The sequence below is a fragment of the Acanthisitta chloris genome, unplaced genomic scaffold (genome assembly GCF_000695815.1).
Source record: "Acanthisitta chloris isolate BGI_N310 unplaced genomic scaffold, ASM69581v1 scaffold33432, whole genome shotgun sequence".
In the NCBI taxonomy this organism is placed as follows: Eukaryota; Metazoa; Chordata; class Aves; order Passeriformes; family Acanthisittidae; genus Acanthisitta; species Acanthisitta chloris.
In genome coordinates, this window is record NW_008659332.1 from 19,947 (window position 1) to 37,173 (window position 17,227).

Sequence of the window (17,227 nt, forward strand, 5' to 3'; positions counted from 1 at the left end):
GCTTTTTTGCTTCAGAAACTAATAGCCTTTGATCCAGAGTAATTTTTCTTCTCTTTCATTTCAGCATCTTTCTTCATTACAACAAGCCTTAAAATATATTTATTAGTACTTCTATCATTGCTTATTTGGCAGATTTGTAATGTTTATTAAATTTTCTGTTTGTGCTTGTTTCTACCTTTGGGCAAGTCTCTGTGCTCTCAATTCTGAAATATTTTGATATCCCTTTGATCACTTGTTGGAAAGTCTCCATACATCACATTCTTCAAAAGAACAAGCACAAATTTCACATCCTCAAGCTTATGCTAACAACCATACAAAGCAGAGAAGAGCAGAAAAAGTATTACACAGCCTCCCTGTAATCAGAGGTATCCAATAAAAGATGCTGGCCTATTTGCTAATGCCCATGGAGATAACACTATTCTATAGTAACAGGGCCCTGACTATTACCAGTATTCGCAACAGATTCTGTTTGCAAGCTCACAGGAAATGTCAAGACATAGCACAATGTCTGGATCCAAAGTATGTCGCAAAGTTCGTCTCTTCAACAGGCTTGAGACTCCAACTTCTTCATTCAGTATTAAAAGTGATCCATTTTTATATGAAATCTCCCCCCCGAATTTTCAGCTTACTAAGGGTTGGGTTTTTTATTGGCTAAGAATAAAATTGGGCAGGTTCTGCCAAAGAAAACTGAAAATCTGGTAACTGGAGATTAGCTTCTAAGGTTTTTAATAGAACATTTAAAAGTTAAGTATAAGCAAGCTCAGATGGCTTTTGCTAAAATGATCAGCTAAATGTGAAGAGAGGAAAGTTGCTCTCTGTAAGTGTTCACAGATAGCACCCACTGGAATGAGGACAGTTCCTGTCTTTTTGAGCAACTTTTAAAATCATCTGTTCATCCAGGCAGGTACTGCTGAGGTGGTTCACACTTGCCTCATACCTTACAGTCACACCAGTCTTTCCTGTCTAAATGGAAAAGTTATACCTAATACAGCAATCTGTGTCACAGGGAACTTCATATTAACTGACTAAATTCAGCAGTATCCATTACTATTGCCACACAACCCATCAAAATATGAACATGGTTCCTCCTGTATGAATGTGTTTCTGTTAAAACAACATTAATCTATGTGTACAAGTACTAGGTTTCACCACTAGTCAAGTATGACCACACTAGTTCTGCAATTTTTAAATTTTCTAAACTGAGAATTAGCAAAAAACTCTCAGACTACAAACAACTCAGAAAATTCTAAGGCTAGTGAAACTAATTACATCATTAGTGCGAGTACAACTGATATTTTGAAACCAATGACATAGTTACACAGTAAGGTCTTTCATGTGTTTCTCAAAACTAGATGCATCCCTCAAAGAACTTCATCTTTCATAAATGAAAACTGGTGAAACAAGGGGAAAAAAACTATAAAAAAAACATATATATTTTAAATAATGAATACATTTTCAATTTTCATTCTATTTCATGACCAAAAAAAAGAATATAAACTGTCCAATATATGTCTAAATAGTAGAGACTGCTGTGTATGACTCTGGGAGATTAAGACAGGCACCTAGAGAATATGCACTCAATTTTTGAAACAGTAACATTACAAATTGAAGGAAGAGGAACAAACTGCCTGAAGACAAATCTCATTAGATTCCACTGAGAAGCAAATTCTAAATAAGATTAATTACCACCAGATGCCCCATTTTGGAACTAAATGCTGCTCACCTATTTGTGGTCAGAAGCATAACAAAGAGAAAGAGGGAGAGTGGACAAAAACACTTGCAAATTGTGTGCTGGTAGAAAAGAGAGCAGTAAATTATTACCCAATCAAAGTTTTATTTATGGTTTTTGACAATCTTATACAAAACTCATTACTGAGCCCTGGGTGGAACAGTAAAGATAAGAGCAGGGGAAAAAAAAAAAAAAGAGACCCTGAGAATAAAACAGTGCTTAAGCAATTATTACAAAATATAAAAATTCACTGAGCTAACCATTTCCCCAACTCATGTGGATAACAACTGCAATTAAGAAAACGGTTTCAACTGACAAAAATCTCTTCCTTGCTCTGAAGAATCAAATTAATAATCTAGGAAATTAAGGAACACATTTCTAAAAAAAAAAAAAAAGAAAAAGAGACTGCAATTCACAAGTATTTAATTTCCTAGTAAGTCTCTCTTTTCATCTTTTCTTGACTCTATTCCAGACATTCAGACTATGAAGGCAAATCGCCTTCTGCAGATCAGTTTAAAAAATTGCCATGCATACACACATGCACACAAATAAACAAAGAATCCCCTAGCTTAAGCAAATAGCACCATTTTGGCCAATGTTTTTCGTGGGAGTCTGAAGAGCTGGAAATAAAAGCATCCATGACTTGAAGAGAAAACAGCCATTGGGACTAGAATATACTAATCAGCATAGCTGAAGAAATCCACAGTACGTGAGCACAGAGAGATTGCTAGCGCAGTGACTGATACTAATGTCAGTTTTGCAATCTGTTAGCCATAAAGAAATTATCATACTCCTAAAAGCCTTTATTACACTAATAAACAGGTATTAAAAAACACTAAATGAACTAAACCCATTCCAGAACAGTACACTCTATGACCAACAACATGCCCAGGTTGGATGGGGCCTTAAGCAATCTGGTCCAGTGGAAGGTGTCTGTGCACATGGCAGGGGGTTGGAACTAGGTGATCTTTGAGGTCCCTTCTAACCCAAAACATTCTATGAAAAAAATTCTGTTTCATTCTCTGTTAGCTGCTACATCAACATGAGGCTGTAGGTTGGGGCTTTTTTTTAAATACAGATTGTCTATAAGCCTTAGAACTGTTTATTATCCTACCGTAAAGATTCTCTTCCAGAAACACTGCACTGCTAAATCTCAAAAAAGAAAACTTTAAAAACAGAATTAGAAACTAAAGTCCACCTGACACTTTGCTAAGTGTCTTCATTTTAGGAGACCAGAAGACAACAGAAAAGCACAGAAATTTATGAAAACAATTTGACTGGTGAAAAGCATGTGCTACAGCAATACAGATATCCTGCTACTACTACCTATCACGGTGAAAGTACAAAAGAACATATCTCTAAAAGCCTTCATCCTGTTATGACTTGGCAGACAGAGAGGAAAAACAACAAAGGATTAAAGAATTAAAGCACTGATGCTCTAAAAAAATCCATTCTTTGTTCTACTCATAAAAAAAAAGTAAAAGTTATGAACCAGCGTGGACTGAAATACCAGCTAAATGCATAATCATAAGAGAAAATATATATTGCTCATAAGGGCTCACAAGGACAGAAATACCAGCTAAATGTATAATCATAAGAGAAAATATATATTTCTCATAAGGGCTCATAAAGATTCTTAAGGACTGAAATACCAACTAAATGTATAATCATCAGAGAAAATATATATTTCTCATAAGAGAAAATGTATAATCATAAGAGAATGGGGTCTGTGTTTTGGTTTTTTTTAAATATATGACTAGATCACCCCTTTTCCTTATGGTAACAGGAAATGGCAAGTGCAAATAAAGTCCCCAGAAATCACCATCAATCACTGACCAAACCATAGCCTTCCTTTCCCTTTAAATGCCTTTTTATAATTTAATGTTTAACCTGCTTATTTGGCATTGTGGATGAACTACCTCCTAATCTACTTGGCAAGAAAAGCATTAAAAACAAGTCACCAGAGGAAGTGTGATATAGCAGAAGTTTGTGAATGTGTCCACATGAGAATAGCTTCTGTCTGATAACAAGAAAGGTGTACAAGAAAAGTACAAATGACAAAGTGGAAAATGCTGTACTTCATGTATGAGCAAGGCAGAGGGAGTGAGGAAGCACATGATTCATTTAAGACTGCAAACAGACAGACAAAGAACAAAAATGATCCTATATAAGGTGACTTGCACAAATCTAGTTATTTAAAGATAGAAAGAAAAAGAATGGGCTCTTAAAAGTAATTTTTACTGATAAACTAGGTAGGCAGTAGTTCCATCTCAGATTTTCAGTGGCTGTGCTACAGTAAGGACTTTGCATGTACCTCTTACCACTCATGCAAGGTCAGGAATTGCAGCAAGCACCACTAACAATAGTTTACAAAATGAAATAATCCTGTTTCTAAGGCTGATCCACAGACAGCCATGCCAACACAACTGATGATATTCACTGCCAACTCCGGCCTGAGCGTGACAGGAATTCTTATAAGCTGGTACTACCAAAGAAATGGAACATGAAACTATGAGAGTCAATATGATACGCTAACCTGGAGCCTGAGTATACAGAAGCAAGTTCATGAAACCTTATCAATTATTCAGAACTCAAAGCAACCAAACACCTTTAGAAAACACCTTCAATTAGCTTAAAGAAATTCCCAGCTATAACATGAGCTGTACCATGCTCTTTCATATTCTAGCAAATGCACTTAATGAGTATTAGAACTTTGTAACAAATTGTCATAGCAACAAACCAAAACTTCCATTTTTATTACTAAACAGTCTTTGTGTCTCTCTACAGTTAAACATATATTGTGCTCTCACCCAAATATCTGAATAGTGCTAATAAAACAATGAAATTCCTCTCCTCTGGTACAACAGTTTAAAAGCTGAAGGTGCAGGAAGGGGGTAGTGAGGAGAGGACACTGGCAGCTCTTGGAGTACAAGGCACTATGGAAGGGGGAAATTTTTGTTAGGAGTTCAGGCATCCCTGACAACAAGAAAATACAGGGAGCTGGCAGCAGGATTTCAGAAAGTTTGAAAAAGGAGAAAGAAAAGCTGTGGGGCTTCAAGCCAGCTTTACAGCTTCTAGCAAATTTAATCTTTTCATGGAAAACACATTACAGTTTGTGATCTTGAGAGGAAACCCAAGGGGCTAAATCTTATTCAACAGAGATTTTGGCTACTCTATGGATGAGCAGCAAGAAGGAAAGGTAAAGGATAGGAAGGGAAGCTAATCTAAAAAGTTAATAAAAACACTAACAAGCATGATCACCTATGTTTACAAAAGTATGCCTTCAAATACTTTCAAAACCATTTCACAACAAAAGTTAATCTCCCAGGAGTTACAGACACATGAGTGAAATAGTTTTAATTTTTTAAAAGTTTAAGAAAAAACAGCATAAGAAAGCAATTGAATGCCACAAACAAAGTTCCAAGAGCTCTTAGACAAAAAGGTCATTACTGGTATGTACTGATTTGGACAGAAAATGCTTCTCCTCCTGTTCAGGTGGAACAAATATACTATACTCTGTCTTGACTGTTTAAGGGAAAAGGGCCACACACATTAGAATGTTCACATAGAACTGCTTGCCAGCTGGATTAGAAAAGTTCACCACAACAACACTTCAGGGAGTTTTACACAATGCAGCTAAACCACACAACAGAGGAAAACTTCACTACCAGCAACTGGCCATCCTACTCCAGGGACAACTCCCTAGGTAAGCATCTCCCTATATCAAAAAGTCCAATGAGTTAGATTCTTTTAACAAAAACTCTGTACATCTATTAGCATCTGTACAGGAAGTGTCAATTGAGTACTGATTTCTGCTAACTTGCTTCTAAAAAGCACCAAACAAAAGGAGGGTGCTTATCTTCACAAATGCTATTGAAAAAAATGAAAAAGAAAAACTACCATTTAAAATGCTTCAATTTAAGAAGCTCAGCTAATATAGAATTTGGTGCGTTCTATGTGTCACAGAGCTTAATCATACTAACTATAAAAACATCACATTTAAGTTGTCCGACTCCCAATTCCAGCTCTTGAAGCTTTTAAAAACTCTCATTGTTTTTAGGTTTGACTCCATGACTTTGTATGGTAACGTGTGTAACAGTTTGGAACTCAGATACACTGATTGCATAATTCAGAACTTCTGTGGATATTCAAAATTTGCCAAATTTACTCTTGGTTGTTAAGCAGCAGAAGGTCAGTCTAGATCTGTGTATCAGACTGGATCAGGATCTGTCCACTGATCTGGATCTGCAGTTCATCTTTATAAAAAAACACAGCATTAAGACTTCAGAAAGACAGTTCCTAATTTAGACTTTTCTGGAAAGGGATGGGAAACAGAGATGTCACAGTAATGCCAATACAGTCAATGCACAAAATCTCAATAAACAGTGAAAGGATCACAGACAAAAAAAGTAGTTGATGCAAATATTATTCTGTCATCAGTATTAGTCTCAAATCCTGCTCTGGACCATGTGGCTTTATCTTCCTCTCTTGTCCACTGCCATCCCTAAGTGTCCATTCTCCTGACAATGGGTCCTGTTAGCTGAGGAATTGTCCCACTCCAGCAGTGCAGAGCAGACCAGACTGCAGGCCATGATCCCCCTTTGCTCCTCATCCCATCAGCCAGTGTCAAGTGCTCCTCTACCCAAAACTGACAGTGAAACTTGCAGGACTTGTAAAATGAGTGTCTGTGGGGTGTGAGAACAGGACGGATTGAAATATGGGATATGCTGGGTTAGGGCCACTTGTATCCTGAGTAAGATAAAGGAATCTGGGAGGGAACTGGGAAAAGAACTGTCTGTGGTCCAGTGCCCCAAACCATAACAGGAACAGAAGCAGTAAGTCCTGGGGTACAGGTGGGCGTGCTGATAGAGGGCTCCATCTGCTGAGGACAAAACCCTTCAAGGTTGTCCTGCATTGCTGCCATTGTCATGGACACACATCACCTCACAAAACCAAATCAGATGAGAGAGGGTTAATTAAAAAAGGCCTAGCATCATTCAGACTTTACTGCCAGCTTTTCCACAGGCTTTAATTACTGCAATTCCTGTAATGGTCTGGGGTTTTGGGCAGGCAGGAGGGGAAGGGAGGACAGTATGACAAAGAACTGAAATGCTATTATTCACCATTACTGGTCAATAGATTTGATCAATTTTAAGAATACTTCTTTATTAATCAGATGATAATGACACATATCACTGCCTTCAGCCCATTACAGTGACATTTTGAAAGGCAGTTTGGTCCATAATACAATCAAGAATGATGTAAAATTTCATGTAAGCTCTCTATGCACGCCGAGAAGACAGAAAAGAGACTCTCCTGTCATGCTGAACATCCAAGTAAATGAAATTTATTGCTTGTCTCCTGTACTAGGGATATTAGGCATAAAACACTGACATTTCAGTACTATCCTAATCCCTTCTCAAAAAAAAAAAAAAAAAAAAAAAGAAAAAAAAAAAAGAAAAGGAGACCTCTACACATATCTTGATGTTATTAATGCAAATTAAAGAGTAAGATCATTTTCTCAGTATAACCAGATAATAGCATCTTATACGAGTTGGAAGCCTGTTAGTTGGAAATTGCAGAGGAACAGAAAGACCTTAGTACACTAGGGGAAAACGTGGAGAAAATTACAAGTACAGACATAACAAATGGTTGCAAATCATCTTGAACTTTAGGTAGGTATTAGCTGGAAACATGAAATCAGTATAGCCCAATAATCAGTAACAATCAAAATTCTAATGAGGAATCACCAGAAAAGCAAAAGAAATCAAAAAAACAAGGTTTATGAATACATTGCCTGCCCACACATTTTTAAACTGCTTATAGCTCTGGTCAACCCATCTCAAAAATAACAACAGGGCAACCAATTATATAATAATTATGAAAAAAATTTTGGATGGGAGAAAACTAAACTGACCTCTGCTTGGAAAGTAAGTTATTGGTGGTTGAGGTTTAAAACAAAATAAAATTACTATGAGAAAATACATAGAGAGTAAGATTGTTAATATTTCTTATGACAAATATTAGCAGGTATGAAATGAAACTATATGGAAAGTACAGTTATGTGGTTTTTTTCTTTCCATGCTATTAAACTGCAGAATATATGTCAAGTGATACCAGGAATGCAAAAGTACATCTTGAGGTAAGTAGCAACTCCATATTTATTTTTGTTAGTTAATTTCTCCTCCAGTGAAGAACTGGCATTTTACAGCTCCTTATCTTCTCTAGATCTTCTCAACTGCAAGGAATTCAGAACTACCTTTGTACAGACAATAACTTTATATAATCTCTTATCTCAAAGCTTCTATGTTTAAAATGTAAAAATTAAGCCATTTTTCATTACTTCAGTTCATTCTGTGCTAATTAATTTTCTCCATGCTGTTTTCTTTCTAGCACATAAATCTGAAATGAGGACATTTCACAAAGCCAACACTGCTCTACAGAGATTTATTGTCCAGATTTTATCTAATTTCTTTCTCAGAGAAAAGCGCACAGCACTATTTTGGCTTTATATACACTTTAGAGATCCCAGAACTGACCATTTTTTTAAATATTTTAGGAGATTACAATACATATGAAAAGGCCACATGAAATTACTAAACACTTAATTGCTTTTCATTTTCTCACAGTAAAATTTATCAGAGGATCTATTTCCTAGAAATGTCTCCTTACAGATTAACTCACATTAGCACATTCTCAAATCTAGTCTGGTGTTTGGGATTTCAGTTGAGTTCTCTTTAAAGTATATACACACATCTCAAATCAGATCAAAGCCTATAATTCCAAAGGTTAACATTAAATTGTACTGCATAAGAATAGCAATCCAGCTGTGATTAATTCTGCTTTATAAACAGCTGTGGTGGAACAATTTAAGCTAGTGAGCAAACAGAATTGTGGAGGAAAGGGAAAAAAACATGTAATTATATGACAAAAAAACAAATATGGGAACCACACAGCTTTGCCAACATTGTCTTTGCGTTTAGAGGATCTGCTTTGCAATTAGTTCACTATCCAGTTACCAACTTTAAAAAACTGCTATTGCTGGATTTGAAGCAAATTACAAATTTTCATTTTAAAAAAATTATTCCATTTTTAACTTGAACAGTGTATCTTTTTCAGCAAGAGCTCCTCTGGAAACAAAGACAACTCTGAGGTAGTGACAGTTAAACTTCTGATCAAAACAGAGCAACAAAAATAGTTACCCAGGAAATATATTAGCAACAAAAGTAGCATTAGTGAACCCCTCAGTACTGCTTACCTGTCTTCTCTCTTCTACAGTTTCACAATATTCTCAGTAGCTTAAGTTGTGAAGGTTACAAAGCAGTTGATAGATTTTATGGTTTAAATATATATATATTTGCAATACTATTGTCCAGTGAGTCTCAGAGAATGAGATTATCTATTTTGCCTTCCTCCAAGATCTACAAGTAGGATCTGGTAACAGATTCACATGTTTCATTAGCACAAACAATAATGTGGTCAAGATAGAAGTCTTACAACAAATGTGAAACAGAAAAGGGTTTCTAAAAATCAATGCCCAAAATTTAAAAAAGCTTCGTAATAACATTTTAACAGATTTGTCATATTCACTTGGTATAAACCTAGCACCCAAATGCTAGCTATTAGGCAAAGGTTGTAAAACCTCGTGATCTTCAACATTATACTCACTGCCACATTATTAAAAGACTTTCATTTTCAAAAAAAGAGAATGGTGAGAGGTCAGTGCCTAGGATTCTGTCCCCGTGGAGAGAGAACTCAGAGACTAAACTGACTGCTATGAAGCTTTCCAGTGATAAAAAGCAGTATTTTCCCAGTAAACTTAATTTAAAACAGCAATGGGTAGACATATTTTTGGCCAGGCACCAGCTGAAAACAGAATGAGGGTTGAACAAAATCAAACGCATTATATTAATTTAGTCTAGAGGAAAAGGAATGCTTCCATGTTCAGCAATTTCTCAAGTCCCCTGCCAATCCTAACATCCCCTGATGTTTTCGTATTGCTTATGGTGCTTTTCATTTGCGTCACCCAAAAATCATGTAAAAGAGTGAGTAGGTAAGTGACTGGAACTTAGTGGGATGCTAAAGAAGGTGGAAATAGCAATGTGACAGCAAAGACAGTACAGTGCAAATGGAATAACAAACCAAAAAAGCAGGAATTATTCCATTCCCACTAAAACCACAACCAGGCCCTACCCAGCATCAGTCTCATAGCAGTTGAGAAGTTTCTTGTCTCCAGAAATCTTCATTAGTTGCTCCCAGAATGAAAGGCACCTTACCCTCCATGATCTGCCCTTTCAGTCAAGTTCAGCAATACCATCAGGCCTCCCACTACTTGTTTTTGTTTAAGACCTACAGAAGTTAAGGAGACCCAAAAATATTTCTCCTAAGATACTTCAATAGAAATCTGTTCACATGACACTTCTAAACAACACTGGAAATGTGAGGTTCAGTACAGGAAATCATTTTAGAGGTGCACAGGGCCAGAGATACCTCCCAGTAAACCTCAGGCAGAAGAGGTGGACTAGAACCAAAATCTCCCTGATCTAATTCTCCTCTTCCCATGTACAACAACCTGTTTAAATATTTTTTTAAAATAAAATATACAGCAATGGTGACAGTATGAGTTCAGCAATTTGGGGATGAATCCTTCCAACATTTTAAAGCAAAACAAAAAATGTCATGCTATCCACTAACAACCAAAGAAGGCATTTTTAACTAGTTCCAAGTATTCAACTTGCATTAAACTTTCAAATGTTTTATAGCAGCATAAAGAAAATTAATATTTTAAAAGTGGTTAATCAGTATTACAAAATTAACCACAAGTCAGGTTTATGAGCTGAAAACATCATCACTAAAGGGAAAACAAAGCTCAGAAAATGTTACTCCCTTGTAACCTGCTGAAATGTCATACCTATTCCTACCCATATGAGACACTTCCCAGGCCCAGTTTAAAAAGGGCTGTTTTAAATAGATATGTTCACTAACACTTTCTCACATCTGCTCTTGCATGCTGTACGACTCACAAATGTTTTATCAGTGCAGCTATAAAATCTGGGAATAGTTTATGCCCATCTTACCCCCTGCTAGCATTGTACAGTACAGCACATTTGCCGGAATTACAAGCTGTGATCATCACTGTTAACTGCACAGCAGTTCTGCTAGATCAGAACTGCATCCAAGAACTCATGTCCTTTCCCCAGTGGGTAATGAAAGCTCCAAGGAAGACAGTATGTAGTATGGAAGTACAGAGTCCACCACACAAAACAAGCCTTGGTAACCTTTGCTCCCTCTAGTGACTTCCAAACATTCCCACTGGAAGACATATTGCCTTCAGTATTGATGTAAAAGACAAAAAAATCACCTTAATTAAAAAGCACTTTAAGGACTGCTCTGCCAAATGAAGCATTAGACTCAGCCACTAGGTTGTAAAAATATGAATGCAATCCCATGTGACTACTTCATATACTTTATTCCATAACTGGAATGTGTCCGAGCATGCTGCATAAAATCAGTCCTTACCATTTAAAAAGTTCACAGGAAGCTGAGGATGTGGAGTTTTCAAGAATGCAGGATCTAACCTACCTGCCTAGTGGTTTGGAATAGGCAGTCTTACCCCTTCTCTTCACACAAAGGAAAAAGAGAGTCTAAATTTCTGATTATCATTCTCTTAGAGTAAACTAGTGCTGTGATAGGCAGAACCAGCTTTTCCCTATTTCTGCAGTTCCTAAAGAAGTATGGAGATATGTTCATAGAATCATAGAACCATGAAGGTTGGAGGAGACCTCTAAGATCATCAAGTCCAATCCTGAACCCTAAACCATATCCTCCAGTGCCAGATCCAGATGCCTCTTAAACACTTCCAGGGATAGTGACTCCACCACCTCCCTGGGCAACCTACTCCAAAGCCTGACCACTCTTAACAGTGAAAGGATTTTTCTTAACATCTAACCTGAATCTCCCCTGTCTCAGCTTATGACCATTCCCTCTAGTCCTTTCACTGCAGGCATAGCAGAACAGACCATCCCTCACCTCTCTATAACCCCTTTTCACATAGTTGTAGAGAGCAATGAGATCACCCCTGAACCACCTCTTCTCAATGATAAACCCCATAGAAACCCTCAGCTGTTCCTCATACAACATGTGTTCTAGATTTTTTATGAGCCTTGTTGCCCTTTGCTGGACTCGCTCAAGTGCCTCAATGTCCTTTTTAAAGTGAAGGGCACAAAACTGAACACAGTACTCGAAGTGTGGCCTCACCAATGCCAAGTACAGGGGGATGATCACTGCCCCAGTCCTGCTGGCCACATTGTGCTTGATACAGGCCAAGATGCCATTGGCCCTCTTGGTCACCTGGGCACAGTGTTGGCTCATACTGAGCCGCTGTCAGCCAGCACTCCCCACTCCCTTCCTGAAGAACAACACTCAAGCCACTCTTCCTCCAGCCAGTAGCACTGCATGGGGTTGGTGTGTCCCAAGCGCAGGACCAGCACTTTATCTTATTGAACCTCATGCAGTTGTCCACATCCCACTGATCAAGTTGGTCGGGGTCTCTCTGTAGAGCTTTCCTACCCTCAGGCAGATCAACACTCCCACCCAACTTAGTGTCATCTTCAAGTTTACTGAGGTTGCAGACCCAGAACCGAGCTTAGGCTAACAGGCCTGTAGTTCCCCAGATCCTCCTTCCAACCCTTCTCATAGAGGGGTGTCACATTTGCTAATTTTTCAGTCAGCTGGAATTTCTCCAGTTATCCATGACTGCTGGTAGATCATTGTAAGTGGTTCATCAATAATGACATCCCCTAACTATTTTCATTAAAGATTTAAGATAAGAACATTGTACAACTTCATCTCTATGAATTACTCCGAATAAAGCTAGATCCTTGCAACTGTTGCTCACAAATGATTTCAAGACCTTCATGAGCTTTTCTCATCAGTTCCAACAGACTTGAATAATACTGAAAAACAAAAATAAAATGCAAAAGATGTTCTGTAGCTTGAATGAGGAGACCAAATGCTAAAAGCATGTAGGAACATGCTGAAAACGTCTTGCAAATAAACTTGTTATTAATCAAAGAACAGAATGCCTATTTTATTAGTAAAAAAACTTAAAAGGGAAGATCGAGATACTTAGTGTTGAAATGTATATTCTGGTTTATGCTGATCTGAGTGATACAATAGGTGAAATACTATTACTGTTTACAAACATATAGAACATCTTTCATCTTAAAGCATAAAATTTTCTAGGAGATTTTCCTTAGTGTATTCTTGACTTCCATGAAATAAATGTTTCAAATATTTCAGAATTATTTAATATTTTTAGTTTTAAATCTCTGGGAAAAAAAAATCTAATCCATATAACTATCATGGACAACAATGAGACACAAACTTACTGCAGAGACCCTGAAGGAATTTCAGCAGCATCCAAGGCAGCTGGTCCAGTTCCCAAAGAGTACTTGGGACCAATATCCATAATGTATCTGCACCAGGGTCTGCCAAAAAAGAGAACTTTTCCTTGGTCCATCAGCAAAGGAATCATGAAGTGTTTAATCTTTAGGCGAGCAGATAGAATTGATTCTTGGTTGCTTTAGGTGGGCAATGTTTACAAATTTATTGTTTCTGTCTGGGTAATTTCTATTTGTTTTTTGAAAGTGTGAATCACCTTGTATTTAAGATCACTTGAAATTGAATACATTGTTGTGGGTCTAGAAAACATTGCTGCCTGCAGCAGTCAATTCACCTTAACAATACACTAGTGTATAACTGTTCTATATACTAGCTTGGGGTTCTTTTCATTTTCAGCACAAAAAGCATGCAAAAGAAAGTGTGTTAATGTTGTTGGCTTCACAGTGCAGGAAAAGCAATAAAAAATAATTTCTCTTTCCACACCAAAACAAAAATATTCTGAAGTTCTGCAATCTAATCCCCAAAATGTCTGACTGATTTCCACACCAACACAAAGATTTTGTTTGTAACAGTGTGAAACAACTAATGAATCTCTGCTGTCACCCACTTGAGCAGCAGTTGGATATTTTTAATCAGCTGAAAAAACCCACATTATTTCAAAATGGCTTTGGATAGCATGGTGGGCATTTGAATCAATCATATAAGCAATACCTGCTTATGGAATGACAAAGCTTCTTGAAGACTAATTTGTAGTATAAGGTTCTGTTGTGACCTGAAGCCAGCAAATGTTTCAGATACAACTCTGCTACTAATTATTTTAGTGTCAGACCAGTGACCTTCACTTTACTAGAATCCCTGTGATCAACAACAGACTCCCATGAGATTAGTTCCCTCAACAGCAAAACATGTATGACACAAAGGGAACAGTATGTACACCTCCCACACCTTTTTTTGTTTTAAAGTTTCCTTGCTTTGGCTGACAGCAGAAGCCGTAATTTGGAATAAAATTTGAATTGCAGACTCACTGGCAGAATGTTAGATTTGTGACCTAACAGTGGACACTGTAATCACTACTAACGACTCGTCTTGATGTCAGTTTAACGCTACTTCTATTGAGAGGTTTGCTGGAGTGAATTTTTGTAATAAAATTGTCCTATTCAGTTAAAGTGTATAACCCCATGGTGTTGACTAATTATTATACTATGTCCCTGTAAAAATAGATACCACTAAAATACCATTTGCAAGCCAGCTTTCCACAGAAAGGAACCAGGCTGAAGACCCAAACTTCTTCCACTCTTTTGCTGCTGGAAGTCAGAAGAAACTGAAGTTGCTACAATGTCATGTCTCCTTTTATTGCAATGCCACTGGAGCATTTCGAAACAATGAACAGACAAGAAGAAATGTGAGAAAGCCCTAACAGGCAACACTTCCAGCAGAAGTACAATTCCAGAGCTGCACTCAATTAAACAGGAATATGCAACGCCTCTGCAATCGAAAGCGAACCAGATTATTTTCTTCATCTGAAATGTTGTAAATTATGTAATACATGTTTAAATCTTAGTATGCAAATATTGCAATGCAAAAGTACCATAAACTGTTGGGTTTGGATGGGGAGGTTTTTTGGTATTTTTAGGAACCAGTATCAACGTATTCTTACCTTTTTATCTTCTTTAGATTTCCTAATACTGTGCGGAGGGCCAAATTTGTTCTGAATGCAAAACATCTTCTTAGACCATTCATTTTTGTGAGATTTTAGCTGTGGCTGACCAAAGTTGCCATCAACTCTGTATCTGTCAGCTGGAATCTTATTCATTGGTGGGGGAAGGGTTCCACAGTTGACACTTGACCAGCCATCTGTAGAATCAGTGTAGGACTCCTGGTCGCTGGCGTTTCCATGCTGCCATTCTTGCAAAACATGCACAGGCAACCACCTTTGATTGCCCATGCCTGCAGCATTTTTCTTTGATGGGGGTACTGAATTTCTGGAGGAAACCAAGGGAACTTCAATACGAGCAGAAGGACTTAAGTGCTTGCTTACATTTTGGGACTTATCATTCTGAATTACTTCTAAAGGAATGTTTCCCTCTGGTTCATGACAGAAGCCATTCCAATGGGGAGCAGGCTGATTTTGTCCCCTTCCTACTGGATTTTCCCATATGCTGTTGGGAATGTGTTTACTTGGATTTGTCCCTAAATCAACCACCAGAACTCTATTATTCTTTTCTTCTTGGTTAAAATTCCCAATTCCGCTATCACTGTTACTGCTTGTACTATTGTTCTGATGAGCATCTGCATCACCATCAAGAAAAGCCCTCGCACGCATCCCCTCAATCAATTCCCCCATATCCCTGTACAGGACAGAAACAAACTGCAGCACAGGTAGAGATGATGTTGGAAACTCTAAACAGCCGTTTGTATCTGGATCTGCTGTACATTCCAGTCCAAAACGTCTTGCTATACCCTGGTGAATTTTATGATGAAATAATTCAGGATCCACCATAAAAACATGACAAGATGTCCTCAGAATCCCTTCATCTTCCTGAGCCAAGCTTGCATCATCATTTGTCTGCATTGTAACTAGCCCAAAGAATCTTCTATCATCCGGGCAAACGGCACTGAATGCCAGTTTCTCCGCAGGATATTCTGCCACGACACCTGATTTGTCACTGCAGAGCTGAATACAGTCATGCATTATCTTCATCATCACCAGTGAATGGATTTTCTGCTCTGCACGCAGACGTCTCATGCAGCCACGAATAGCCTGCAAACTCTCGTTTTCCAAATTTGAGGTTGTTGAAGGCAGTTCGATTGAGCCCAGGTAACCTACAATCATGGCCACGTTTAAAATGCTTGCATCTAATCCAAAGTCATCTGCGCTCTCCAGTCCAATTCTAAAAACTGAGTCATCATTCAGAACTTTGGCTATTTCTTCCTTTGACAGTAGGTTTGGATTGCTTACACTTTCATTGCCAGTTTCAAATTTAATAGCAGCAGAAGCTGAAAACGATCTTTGTTTTGGTGCGGAATTGTCCGAGTTACCAGGGCAAAGAGCAGGATTTTCAAAGATCATGTTGAAAATGCCACCAGACTGCATTTCTTCAATGACTTTCTCTGCCCTGTTTATACCCAGAGCTTTAGAGTCAGGTTTGGGTTTCAGCCACCCCTTCCCATCATAGAAACCAACTTCTTCATCACTTGAACATGAATCTATATGACTAATCCCTTCAGCAATGACCATGTGCAGGACTCCAGAACATTTTCCTATAAGCTTTACTACATCTTCATGAGAGGCTTTTTTCACATTGATTTCATTCACGGCAAATATCTGATCTCCTGCTTTAAGTCCAACATAATCTGCAGGGCTTCCTTTCATCACACAACTAAGAACACAAGGAGCTTGCCCAGACAGGGTAAACCCATACCCTGCTCTTCCTCTTGCCACTTCCACGCTCCTTATCCGTGGAGGAGCGTGCATGTTGAGTCGACGTTTCACCGTTTCCCCTGGTCTATACATCTTGGATTTTATTCCTGAAACAGGAAAACTTTTATTGAGTCCAGTTTTTTGTCATGTTTCAAGAGTATCACTCCATCATCTGATGAAGCTCTAAAGAAAGAAATAAAAAAAGACATTTTAATTCTCAATCATAGTTCAAGTTTTTTTGGCGCCTAGTATTCCCTTTACTGTCCAGAAATATTGCTAGTGAACTCTAGCAAAAACCATTGCTAGAGATTTAACAAAACATTCAAAACACTTCAAAAAGAACAGGTACCAGAGTCTTAATTTTACTGATGAGAAAGCAGTAGCGAATGCAAATAAAGTGGCTCTGAAACTACAAAGTAACTGAATGGCAAAGCAAAGAACAGAATTCAAGTCTTTTGATGTACAGTGTTTTTATACTAGCATGTTACATCTAGCAGGTTTTTATACTAGCATGTTACGACTTCCCCAACTCTGCCACATTATCTACTATTCAGTTAACTTCTGGCTTACTGCACCATTGCAACACCACTGCATTGTACAGCTTGGTGAAAATTCGGGATGAAGCTCATCTATCCTTTCCCAGAAACATAAAAAATGAGAGCTTGTGCCTCTCT

General features: G+C 37.8%; 1 protein-coding gene across 1 annotated transcript in view; it reads right to left on the reverse strand.

Annotated features, from left to right (window-relative positions):
- LOC103797164 (regulator of G-protein signaling 12-like) overlaps positions 1 to 16,646 on the reverse strand; it is a gene marked incomplete at its 3' end in the record, with an annotated part of 17,801 nt that extends 1,155 nt beyond the window's left edge. The window contains exon 1 of the mRNA XM_009069361.1: positions 14,790 to 16,646. Within this exon, the coding sequence (XP_009067609.1) occupies positions 14,790 to 16,646 (1,857 nt within the window). The remainder of the gene's footprint in view (positions 1 to 14,789) is intronic.
- Positions 16,647 to 17,227: the final 581 nt, after the last annotated feature.